Here is a 12,412-nt window from a genome sequence, read left to right as displayed (position 1 = left end):
TTGCTTGCCGGCATGAACCGCTGCCGGTCAGTGGCAGCGCACGCTCGCTCGCTACGCACGTAATTACATACCCTACAGTAGTAGTACCAACTAGTGATAACGGTTCGCCGAGAGGCCGGCGCTTCTTGTTCGGAAGCTAGGCAAGGAAGACAACTATAAGGCTCATCAGGTATATATCTAGTACTCTGTTTCAAGACCCTTGGGGTATCACTGCAGTCCACGCGAATATTGCATATTAGTGGGATGTGCTGACAGCAACGTCAAACCTCAAATAAGTATCGTCTGCACTATGCAGGGACGGCTCGGGGGTTGGGTCAGCTGGCTGGGCACGGACTTAGTTGGGGATGGTATCTATATGTTTGATACGTCAGCACTTATTGAGTTCCATGCCAGTACATGGTAGCCTTAAGTGTATAGAGGCGTCGTGTGTGTGGTGCGGCAAATACATGTACACTTACACCAGCTTACACCAGCAGTTGCATACATGCATGCGGAGAACGGGGCGGAGATGGTGATGCTGATGGATTATGCGGAGAATGTGATGTGGGGGTTACCGTTTCACTGGCACTTACACTACCTTAACTTGGTGTACATCATCACCTACATACAAGAACGATGGGAGTTACCGAGGACGGGAACGTGGTTCTGATGTATCAGGCGCAGTCTGGGGTGCATATATAGTGCACACTACCAGAAGACGGGATCATCGTCATGCGGGGCAGCTAAATGTGGTTCGTCCAGCGTAAGGCTTGCCCTGTTTGTGACACGATGCTCTGACAATTTCATAGCATCAACATCAATTTCGTGGACCATAAGATAGATCAGGTAGGTACCGTTGACGAGGGCACTCAGCAGTCTCGGTGCCGGATCCGATTCACATATCTGATTGTATAGCCACCTGGATTCTCTTCGTTTCGTTCGGATTAGTGTTTCCACAATACCATAGGACTTGCCACGGTCATCTCAGACCGCTCCCGACGTAGTCATCTCACTAGGTTGCGGTATCACTAGTATGGCCAGCGAGTGGTGCGCGCATCTAGTCAGCCTCGGCGTGCAATACACTCTCGGCCAGAAAGTAACTGATATTCAGAAGCCACGAGAAAGCGTTCATAGGAGGGGACTTTAGCTCGCGGCAGTATGATACTCGACAATCCTAAGCAGAATACATTGTAATGGTGTGTACGCAGTACAAGCCTCCCTTCCTCCCCCACGCTTTCTACCTTTACACTGCCAGCTATATATCCTACGATCCACTGAGATTGATAAACACTAGACGTGTGAATGCAGGTGATAGTACAAGCCAATACACAACAGATGCCATGAGAGAAGGCGAGATGAGATAGCAAAATTAAAACCCAATATCAAACGCATTTTTTCTCCCGCCATGATTCCCCCCACCCAAGATGACATCAACCTTAACCTGCCGAAAAGCACCAAAGGCAAGAAACGGGAAGAAAGAAGCAGTATGAAGAGAGCAGCGAGGAGATAACAGAAAATGCCGCCAATGTATTCATTTTACCGCCCCCAAATCCGTAAGCCTGTTTCGCATTCTATCCCGCCAGGTCCGTATACAACCTGTCCGTCCTGTGTCTCCAAGAATCCGAACTCGGGCAACTTTACCAACTAGGCCTTAGTCAAGGTAGGCAGTAAGCTCGATCGATCGCTGGTGCCAGTGTTGCTGATCGCCATTATATGATTGTTCTCCCGTAAGCCGCAAATTACCCTGGTCGATAGCAACCTAGCACCGTCTGCCGGCGTGAAAGGTGGATACCCCATCGGTCTTCCGAATTGTGGATACCCTGTCGGTCTCCCGGTGCCGTGCCGTGCCGCGCCGTACCGTACCGGCCCGTCCCCGTCCGTCTAGTTTAAACCTCATCAAAGCCCCGATGCAATTGTAATAACCGATTTAGATGTCCAAGCCAAGCCCTGAATCTCAAACTGACAAAAGTAAGAAGAAGCCGAGAGTGTGGAGCGGGAACAGGATGATAAAATAAATGAAAGAATGAGGGAAGGTCATTAAACTTTTCATGCCGTCACCCGGCTAACCTTAGCTTTGCCGTGTTGTGAGCACAACTGCAGCCCATCACCCCGCCCGCCAAATATTTAGTCTGTTCCATCATCCGTCCTCTTAAACAGAGCGGAAGCTCGGCCAGTAGTCAATGTCGTCGCTTAAATTTCCTCAACCCGCCTGTATTCCTGCGTCGCCGCCAATGACGTTAACGGGTCCAATCTTGGCTTTCGCCGTCGACATCACATTTCAGACCTTGCCGTCGCTGACAATTTTTCTGAGGCGTTGTGGAATCTTCCGGTTGTCTGCTTATTTTATGAGGTAGGAACAAGCATTTTCTGTCGGGGTACTCGTCCTCACTCGCTAAGCTGCAGTTAGCCGTATACAAGGGTGCTACCGAGGTCGGTCTCAACTGTTGCGCCTTGTGTCGCAAATTGCCAGTTTCGGCACACGGGCGACGCTGCGCTCAGGCTCGCCTTCCCAATTGGCAACCTTGCGTCGTACATTTCTCGCTGATCACGCCGGCGGTTTGAGCTTCCTGCGCAACAACGCAAAGACGGGCATTGCTTGGGGATCGGCTCTGCCTATAAGTCGAAAATAGGGCGATCGATACCCACGGCCTCTGAACTCGCACCGCTCCCTTAGGTCTAGACGGCCATCGAAAATCCAACCGTTGCAATCAAATTACCCGGCTCTGAGTACGCTGCTTGCAAATCGACATTGAGCTGATGTATGGATGCGCTGGACGCACGACAGGTGCCCTATTCGATTATCGCCCATAATACCCAGAATGTGTATGTCCATACGAGTGCTGATCCCCTGAGCCAAGGTGCTGGTGGGTTCCTGTGTCTCCATACCATCCTCCGGAACTTTCTGCGGGTTTCGAGTACGAATACGATTGCTGCCAAGGTGCATAGCTAGAAGGAGGGACCGCTCCCGCCGAAAGAGAGACGTTCTGCTCAAGAGTGGTGCCGGGCACAGTTTCAATGCCGGGAATTGTCGTCGCGACCGGCGGCGGATACATGTCCGACACGGAGCTCGACTTGCGATCATAGGCGCGGCTCGAGTGGCTGCTGACCTGCGACATTGAAGGATATTGCTGCTGACTCGTCATGCTCTCGGCCCCGAACGACAAGGATCGAGCAGGGGGCGCTGGGTATGAGGACCAAGCAATTTCATCCCGCGATGATGACTCGGAACCCACCGAAGCCGACCAGGTAGCCGAGGGCGGCGGCGCGTGCGGTGTGTAGGGGGAGAAGGCGGGAGTGATTGGAGAATCGGTCGGATACGACCGCCAACTTGCGTTCAGGTCGCTCGGCTTGGAAGAGCTCGGGCTGGCGTCCGCCGACATCCAATTCGGCAACCCATGGTGTCCATATTCGTAGGCACGAGAGCTGGGCGCACTCGAAGGCACTTTGGAATGCTCAGCAGACGTACCTCTCTCTCTCGGCGGGAAGATCGCACTTACGTTTGGAGTCAGGAGGATAGCTTTCAGTCCCTGAGGGCTTCATCGGCGGGGGCATGTTCTGGATGGATGGCATCGTTAGTTGAGGATAGGGCTGCTGCCCATGAATGTCTGATGGGATTCCAGTCTGCATGGCCGGCGACGAAGAAGCGGAGGCGATCTTTGGGCCGACAGAGGACCTCGAGGCTGACTTCTGCCTGGTGTCCATTGGCGGTTGTTGATCTACGGGATAGAAGCTGCACTCTTTTTTGAGGCGGATACAGTTTATGCAGCGTCCCTGGACGTCGTTTTGCGATGGAACACACCTAATCTTTCGACGACGGCAGTGGCCTTTGACAAGTCAGCACCAAAGGACAGCCCCGGAGAACCGAGTCGTGTCAAGCTGTGAGTGGATGCTTACCGCATGCAACCGACGTCCGGTGGTAACCCAACTTGTTTCTTCTTCTCTCTCCAGCGGGATCCTGCCCGGACGCTATCGATTGTTGCGGTGTTGGGGGCTGTGGTGCTTGGGTCTGGGAGTGCGCGCCACCAGCTGTCGTCGATATGGAGGGTTTCAACTTCATCGACCTCGAGAACGAGTCTGAACGCTCCCTCGACGGGATGCTCGAATCCATTCCTGACGCGTGCGACGGGACAGAATAGCTAGGCAAGTAACCCGAGGGCGGCATGTCCATCTCGGCGCCGTTTTGAGGCGGCGGGGGATATTGGTATGACATTATGTCTGTCATGAGCTCTGTTCGTGATGCAGCAGGATATATAGCCGAGCCGCCAGATTTCCAAGGGTCCAGAGTCGATTTCGGGGGTGGCGGGGCAACAACTGCCATGTAAGAGGACTATCTGGCTGCCGACCCGAGAGGAACAAGATGGTACCGGGGCACGAGCTGGGCGCCGCGGACTGAAGCGAGTGGTGGCAAGCGGGTAATGGGACTATTACTGCGGGTCCGGGATCTCTGCTTGACAATGTCCCAGGTATGCGATTATGAAGAGTTATTCTCACAACATTCGATGCCGATGATGGACCAGGGGCTCTTATGGCATAGATTAAGGTTTAGCGTCGGCATTCCTCGAGCTGGAGATGGGACCGATCTGCTGCAAACTAGCTTGCGGCCAGAGACCCAAAGAGGGAGAGCTTGCGGGCGCCTTGGTCAGATATGGTGCTAACCAAAGGGCAAGGCGGAGCCTTCGAGGCGACAGAGAGACGGGTCAGTGGACAGGTAGCGAGCGGCGGGCGAGCCAATGGCGATGGTGACCTTGCGGTTCGCGGCACCTGGGGCAAGGGGAATCCAAGCAATGTGACTGGCGACTAAATACACACACCCCTTTCGGTTCTGACTGGACCGACTGGACCTGGCAGGCAACACCAGCGGCAACGGCAGCTGTCTGCAAGGGCTGGCACGGCAGCAGGAGCTCGGGCTATATGCAACGCCGAGTATAGCTATAGCTGTGTGTGCACTTCAGAGGGACATGGGGCGAGTGCACGCGTGCGTATAATCTGTGAGTGGGCGTCTGAGGGCGAGGAGGGGTGCTAAGCAGGCTGATCGAGCAGTGTTCCAGTGCAGTGTGGAGAGATTCCTGCAGCGCACGAACAAAACGAACCAAGAGCTGGCTGGAATGGTACCGGACGGAGTTTGCAGCCGCGGTGAAGAGGCGGCTTGCACCCCAGTTTTTTGGAACCTGAGAATTGCTCGAGTTGAAGGCGACCAGGCAGGGAACTCCCGCAGTTACTGTTTTTGGAAGTCCCTATGCGACCTTCCGGCAGTCTTAGCCTTTGAGGTGCGTTCAACGCTGTTGACAACTTCGAGATCGGACCCGACGGGAGCGAGAAGTCGTGCGTGTGAAGAGCTTGCTAACCTGCTCGAGCTTGTAGCGAGGTATGGCCGGTGCAGGACGTCCCCAGAGGCAGTAAAGGGGGTGTGTGTCACCCACGGCTTGGTTGGGCGGGATTAAAAGACGGCTCGCTAGCAGCGCCTAGGAGCCGCGCTGGTGAGCGCTCACCCTTATCTAATTAAAGGAAGTCTGCTCAGACTCGGTAGGCTGCATCAGAGTTCTCTCCCAGGCAGAGCGCGCGAGATGAGATGAGTCGGCATCGATGAGCTCAAGGAGTGCTTCGGCACATGCGACGATTAAGAGAACGACGAAGAGACACCGGCCATTCAGCTGATAGACTCTCCGTGTTTTTCTCGTTGTCGACCTTGTAAGATATCGGTACAAAACTGGATTAACGAGCGGCGTGGCGACGGTGTCACCTCGAATGAGTCTCGGGCTTTGACGTGCTATGAGTGACAGGCACACTTCTCCTGGATGCTATGCTCTGTCCATGAAAATTGGACGGAGGATAAGACCACGCAAGAGGTATGTACAGTATTGCCTTTTCGTTAACCCCGAGGCCCTTTCTTTTTTTCTTCTCCTCTCTCCACTGGCTGGCTGGGCCTTTTCGCAATGCGACGGATGGTTGGCGCTGGGTTGAGGGCCCGAGGATGCGGTTGGTTGGGCAGGAAACCGTCTGGTGTCAAACACGGGTCCCAGATGCTGAATGCATGCAGGACGATGATGTCTCTCTTTGTCGACGGTTATGTGGCAGCGAGTCCGCAGAGCGGCGAGACAGCAAAGGTGATGAGAATCTGGAATAGTCATACAAGAATGATGTCGCTTATACTGACAGCGCGACAACTCGATCGAGTGCAGGGGTGGCAAGACCATGCAAAGACAATGACGGTCGCATCAATTAAGGGAAAACTTCAGGGCCAAACATATTAAATTAAAGGCTGCGCTTTCCTCTGGTTCGCCCTTTATTCGGCTCCTAGGAAGCAACGGCCGGAGACACAATGACTGACAGCCGGACATGGAAGGTATGGTACACCTAGGACAGCCACTGATATGATTAGGCGCCTGTTGTCTTTCATAGATAGCAAAAACGGAGAATAAAACTTTTGTTCGAGTCAAGGCTTAATCGGCTTCGTATCGAGCTACTTCCATGCGAGGCCAGAACCCCGAGGCTAACTTGGAAAAATGGCTGTTAACTGTCAAGGAGGCAAGGGGTAAATTTATCCTTTGAAGGCTGAAACACCGTTTCCAGCATTTGCCTCTTCGGAAAGAAGAGAGGATCTACTCTCACGGCTTCCACGAAGAAGATCCTGACGAGACTGGCCCTGACGATTAAACGATCAGGAATTTTGTGGCAATAGGCAGGCGCTTGCCTATTCACCCTTTCATAGCTCTGTGAGAATGACCCATTCTTCCATGAAAAGTCCTCGGCAAAGCCCCCAACAACAGCCGGGGCAGCAGGGTAACGTTAGTGTATCCAATCGTACCTCTAGGCCTACCTGAGGTACCTGAGGTTTGACGGTTGCTGGCTAGTCAGGAAGACACGCCATACTGCGTTGCGTGGGATTTTGGCCGGCTATACTTGGTCAAATCCAGGCTGGGAAAATGTTGTCAGCATACATCCATACCACGGTAGCGCGTTGGCTTGACTGACGCTGCCTGGTCCCCTTGGAGTTAAACTTCTTTGTTGCTTCGATGCCAGGCAGGGGCCCAAAGAATGTGGGTAGTATCCTCGTCCAGGGTTGGCAGCCGTTCATGCGCAGCGGGGTGGTATCCGGACGGGAACGACCCCATGAGCAAGATCCGATCTTGGGGACCTCTGAGGAATGCGGATGGAGGGCGATCAAGAAGCCTCGGATTACTTCGTACACGTGTACTGTAAAAGGCATGGACAGCAACCCGCGTCGCAAGGATGGATAAGCGCAACAATGATATCCACCGGGCCCATCTTGCCTTCTCAAGGTAGCCCATAGAATTTGGTACCAGACAGGCATCAGCAACTCCGCCGCCTTGCGTCAGGTAGCGTTGCGTTGCTGACGACAGATATTGGTTGCGGCGTTTGGGCATCTTCGCTAATCATGGCCGAAATGTGTAATAAATGTAACCTGTCAAGAATTAAGGTACTAATGTATGATACGTAAGGTACAGTACAGGACTTGTGGGAGTACAAATACCTTGAGCAGGTAAAAACAGTACAGTAACTTACGAATCCTACATACTGTATGAATGTACGAAGGTGCCAAGTACAGTACACTTAGCGGTGCAAGCCCATTCCTATCTGCGGAAAGTTTACCGCATACTAGATAAGCGGCTTTGTTCAGCTTGACCGCGGCAGCGAGCAGTAAGCGGCTTGAAAATGCTCAACGGCTGGAAAAAGTCGAATCGTATGGAAAGGGCAATCGCTTGCCTAGCTTAAGCCATCTAGAAGGCAATTGCAACGCGGTTGTAGTGCCGATGAGGTGGGTCAACCGCTCGCCAGGTTTGCGGCTTCCTAGCAACAAAACAGTTCACGATACAAGCCACTTGTGAGAGCTGCGGCAAACTTTTGAGATTTTCCCCACCCGAATAATACTGGCTTATAGAAATGGGGTGCAACCCCTAAGCATTACTGAGGTAATTACCTGACGGTAGCGATTCCATAATGCAAATATTAGCAATTTATGGTCAAGCGCTTGGTCAATTTACCAATCACTGCTCTGGAATTTGTCTTTTGTAGGTGTTGCCTTTTGGAGTGTCGGCTTCGTTCCCACAGTTACTTACTACATAGTGTAACTTACCACAAGATGTCCAATTGTGATACGAAGACATCCGGGGAGATTCCGGCACCCCCCTCATTCTCCCGCCAAGAAAGGGCTCGAAGCCAAAGTAGGTTCAAGGGCTGCGGCTGAGAGCTTCGAGAACGAATCTGACATCAAGCTGGGCAGTTGAAGCCGAGCATGGAAGCAGGAAGGAGGTGTAACTGCCAATGCGGTGTCAGCGCTGTCACGCATTTACTCCCAGCGAGCAATCCTCCGGCCACCAAACCAGGTTGCTCCGACGTGTGCTAGTGTCGGGTACCTTGCATAGACTCGACCCTGGGAGGTCAACTTGTATACAGACTAAAAGGTAAGAAACGCCGGATGAGAAGCTGATCATGGTCGCATCTACTTCGTAGTGAGCAAGAAATCCGGGCATTGGCTCGGTACTGACCCCTTCATTTCCTCAGTCCATTGTCCTAGCTGCAGTGGTTCACCACACTGTAGGTATCATGGATGCATGTTTGATATTGGCTATTTGGCATGCAGCGTGAAATGCCCGCCATTTCTCAGCAATAAACCAGCAGCCTGGGAAAATGCCGGCTGGACTTCAAAATGTCGTGCTTCAAGCCACCCGATCCCCGCTCCGCGATCATGCATGCATGTCCACTGCCCTCGCCCTCGATCCTCATTAGGTACTATGCTTAATTGGACTTGTTAGTCTTGGGGCTTCTTTTCCCGGGAAATTGCCCTGAGTTGCATCGTATGAACCTACATTGACTGCAGAAAATACCGGTAAGGGCCGGTCAGCCATATTCCGGGACAAAGGACGCCGTAACGGTACATACCGGTATGAATGCTGGTCTTTGAAGGTAAGATAGGTTAGATAGGCAGGCATCGCGGCAGTGTTCCGTTGAGCAGCCGTTGAGATCCAGAGTTCCCACGTGGGCTCAAACTCGCCCAGTGCACTGGACCAGCCGAAGGGCGGTCCGATGCGGCAGCAAAACCCCAGCCCGGGCCATGCCCACATCTGACGAAGGGATCTGTCATTCTAGAGATCCCCAGGATCGCCATGCTCGAGGTGCAACCTGATGAAGAGGCGGAAATCACGCTAACATGGAATGACCTGGTTCCTAGTGCACAATGCGCGTTCGCCTTGCGAGGAAGGATCCGGTCGATCAGAGACTGATCTGCCCAAGGATTCCAGTCCATGCCGGGCACCGTGGGGTTCTTACATCACACAGTGTCATGATTCTCCCCTTTCAAGACCGCCAGGCATTGGGTGATCAAACACCGACTGGAATGCAAGTGTAAAGTTAACAGTATCTCAGCAAAGGCAAGAACCTAAAAAACATGCTGTAGATTGAGGATGTCCTCCTCTTTCTTCTTAGGAATGGCCGCTCTGTCTTTTTGTTTTTACTGACAGATGGAGGGCTGGCACGATGTGTGAGGTGGCTGCCAACTACTGTATGTATACAGTACAGTACATACTACAGTCGATACGGTAACGCTTAGCGTTACACTTGAAGTGTGTATGGTACGGAGTACAATACCTCCGTAGGGGTTTTTGAATTCCCTTCCGCCCTACTAGTAATCTATACAGGTCGAAGGGTCTAAACAAACTTTAACAAAGGCACTACATATCAACTGAAAGGTAGGTACCCATGTGTAATACATACGTACTGTACAGTAAACGAAAAATCTCTCTGCTTTGACCTCCACAGTCCGTCAATCAGCTTGGCCTTCATCCTTACCACATGAGCGTACGATCTGGTCGAGGCAAAAGATGGTGCAACCGTGCAACAGTCTTCCCGAGTGTCAGCCCGGTTATTAGAGGTACCTAGGCTGAACTAGGGCATTTTGGCAAGCCCCAAGTAGCCTTTCATTCTAGCCCATCATGGCTGTTCTCAGGTCGGTCTTGGATAGATTACGGATGAACCGTATCCAGAAGTCGTCGTCAAACTTCTCGATTTCAACCATACTCTGAGATTTCGTACTGTACCCTGGGACAGCTCCTACAATATATCACGGAATGTCTGACAGGGAGGACAAGAGGATAGCGAAGAAAAGACCGAAAGGAAAAGGAGTACTCCGTAGAAGATGACAACACGCGATAGGCTGATGAAAGTCATCTAATCTGTGATTACGCAGTGAAATATTTCGTGGCGGAACAAGGGAGCCGTTGCTTCAAGGTCTTTGCAGAGTTGCACCCGGTTCGCTTCCAGAAACACTGGCCAAAAACTAACTTGAAGCAGCTTGCCATCCCACCTATCAAACCCTCCAACAGTCTACATACCTACCACAGTACATAATTATATGACTGCATTCTCTGCATGTCCTTGAAAAAGCAAGCGTGGAATAACTACCCACCCCGGTTTCGGCTCTTCGGATCAACTTCCAGCTCCAAAGGTTGGTACTCTAGGGTAAGCGGAACCGACATCCCTCTCTCTTACCGCTGTCAGTTGGGTTTGTTTCGAGCAATGCGTCACTGCAATGCAACTGAGGCTTGTTACACAGCGATAAATCATCCCAGCTCAAATTTCGTGCACCGCAGCCTTCCATACCACTCTGCGTCCAACTCGGCAAACTGGAAAACCGAAGCAAGACATAGGCGCCAGTGTCCACTGGTGTGCCAGAACAAAAATACCTATGGCCGTTCTCGACGCCCATGGTCCCACAATGAATAATAACATGTGGGCCGACTGGAGAGCAACGTCTTTCTAATAAGTGTTTGATCTCCCTTTAGCCAGAGTATCACGACAGGTATGTCTAATCGCTTTCGCTAAGCGTTTTTCGCCGGATTGGGAATTCTGGCAAAATAGGTGATCGGCCCGTTATGGCCTGAAGCCTGGCCAACTGACTGCATCTCGAGTTCATCTGGACGAGCGCAAGCAGACAATGACCTGCCGCATGTCGAGTCGCACAAGATATCGAAACATCGACCCCGCAGCCGCATGTGGCGCAAAAAAAAAATCGCCGATGGTGTGAGGATCAGAACTTCACCCTTCACACATATTGGATGATTACCCACTTCGAGTTTGCTAAAGTAGCACAACCCAACTCCGCTGCGATGCATCCCAGAGCCGAGCGAGATGGCATTGCCATATCATGATGCGTGTCGCCGGCAGTTATATTTGGCATCTGTTGGTCACACAGGCTTGTATCATGACCGTATGGCCTGGTGCTATGGATGCGGCGTCGTGAGTCTCAGTCGTTGCCATCGACATCTGCGCTTGTCTCTAGCGCATATCTCTTCCTCAATTTAGGAGCGGCAGCACCGATTCACGGGATTTGGGATAGGCGAAGAGCCTCCAGCGGAAATCCCGCCCACTTGCACATATCAACCCGTCTACCAGCAGTTACATCGCGGCGGGCCATCGCAGCTTTCGGGTCTGTTGATGGAACGCTGGATTGCAGGCCAAACCGTGGTCCAAGCTCACCGCAAACTGTACCTATATGCCCGACCGCGCTGCAGGAACTACAATATGATTGCGAACGATGGTGTGCGAGGGGAGGCGGGCTCGGCCATGACAAGCGCAAACGACCTCCAAACCCCGGATTCTCACCTCTGTCTCCCCGACTACCATCACGCGAATTAATTAAGCTAGAGCCACGTTTCTGTCCCTTCTGATACCTCATACGCGAAACCAAGTAGGGTCTTACTCCGATTTTCCGGAACAGGTGAGCTTTCATCCGACAATGTGTCCATCCTACTATCCCAACGCGCTGACAGCGCGACAATTTCCCCCACACGCGGCAATCTGGGATAGGGGAGGAAACGGGCCGTTGGTATCGGCGCCATCTGCTTAGACGGGCCGTTTGCCACGCGGACATTCCCGAACCTTGTTCTCTGCCGGTGCAGCGTTCCACCAAAAAAGGGGGGCAAAGGGTTTGTGCCTTTGCCATTCCAATACTCCTTGCGCATGAAGCCATCACCTTCGCTTATCCTTTTTCTCCTTCATTGTGCATTCCGCGCTCTCCTTGAACGGCGAATTGGTATACACAACTACACTACACAGTACAAGATCTCAACGATCTCCCTTCCACGAGGCGTGTGTATTGTCCATACGGAGTATTGTACATTCTTGAACAATTCAATACACGTCCCAACCAGCGCACTCTATGTCCATACAGTATTACAGTTCAGACAGAACTCTGTGCGTTCTCAGATTCCTCAGATTGGGCCCGGGTCTGTGGCGCTCCAGTCGTAGGGCTTAGTTTCAAGCCGCGTCGGGGATTGACGCAGGCGGCTTCGGCATTCTGTCTCAGGAAGGAATGCTAGTGATTGACTACCTGTCTCGGACACTGTGTATTTCTCGTTTGAGTATCCTAAACTCTCTATCGCATGTTCACATCAGAAGAGCTCTCCTGGTGTTTACT

The 12,412-nt window shown here is 52.3% G+C and overlaps 3 protein-coding genes across 3 annotated transcripts; all 3 read right to left on the bottom strand.

The window, feature by feature from the left end:
• Positions 1–2,777: 2,777 nt before the first annotated feature.
• On the bottom strand, positions 2,778–4,297 carry N656DRAFT_710967 (uncharacterized protein; the record flags this gene model as incomplete). The annotated part of the gene is made up of 3 exons (XM_064811713.1): positions 2,778–3,421; positions 3,477–3,803; positions 3,874–4,297. The coding sequence occupies 3 exons, from the start codon at positions 4,295–4,297 to the stop codon at positions 2,778–2,780; spliced, it is 1,395 nt and encodes a 464-aa protein (XP_064669362.1).
• Positions 4,298–8,337: 4,040 nt separating this feature from the next.
• Positions 8,338–9,181, bottom strand: N656DRAFT_779891 (uncharacterized protein). The gene has a single exon (XM_064815270.1). It carries the CDS (start codon positions 9,060–9,062, stop codon positions 8,724–8,726), a length of 339 nt encoding a protein of 112 aa, XP_064669361.1. The 5' UTR covers positions 9,063–9,181; the 3' UTR covers positions 8,338–8,723.
• A 2,030-nt stretch (positions 9,182–11,211) lies between these two features.
• Positions 11,212–12,171, bottom strand: N656DRAFT_121305 (uncharacterized protein). The gene has a single exon (XM_064808553.1). It carries the CDS (start codon positions 11,963–11,965, stop codon positions 11,315–11,317), a length of 651 nt encoding a protein of 216 aa, XP_064669360.1. The 5' UTR covers positions 11,966–12,171; the 3' UTR covers positions 11,212–11,314.
• Positions 12,172–12,412: the final 241 nt, after the last annotated feature.

Source organism: Canariomyces notabilis, assembly GCF_033297395.1.
Source record: "Canariomyces notabilis strain CBS 508.74 unplaced genomic scaffold N656scaffold_13, whole genome shotgun sequence".
In the NCBI taxonomy this organism is placed as follows: domain Eukaryota; kingdom Fungi; phylum Ascomycota; class Sordariomycetes; order Sordariales; family Chaetomiaceae; genus Canariomyces; species Canariomyces notabilis.
Note: the sequence above shows the minus strand (reverse complement) of the source record. Positions and strands in the feature narration are given on the sequence as shown.

Bases quoted from the DNA above. Each gene is read 5' to 3' on its own strand.
- N656DRAFT_779891 (XM_064815270.1), bottom strand. From the start codon at position 9,062: ATGTGGGCATGGCCCGGGCTGGGGTTTTGCTGCCGCATCGGACCGCCC.
- N656DRAFT_121305 (XM_064808553.1), bottom strand. From the start codon at position 11,965: ATGGCTTCATGCGCAAGGAGTATTGGAATGGCAAAGGCACAAACCCTT.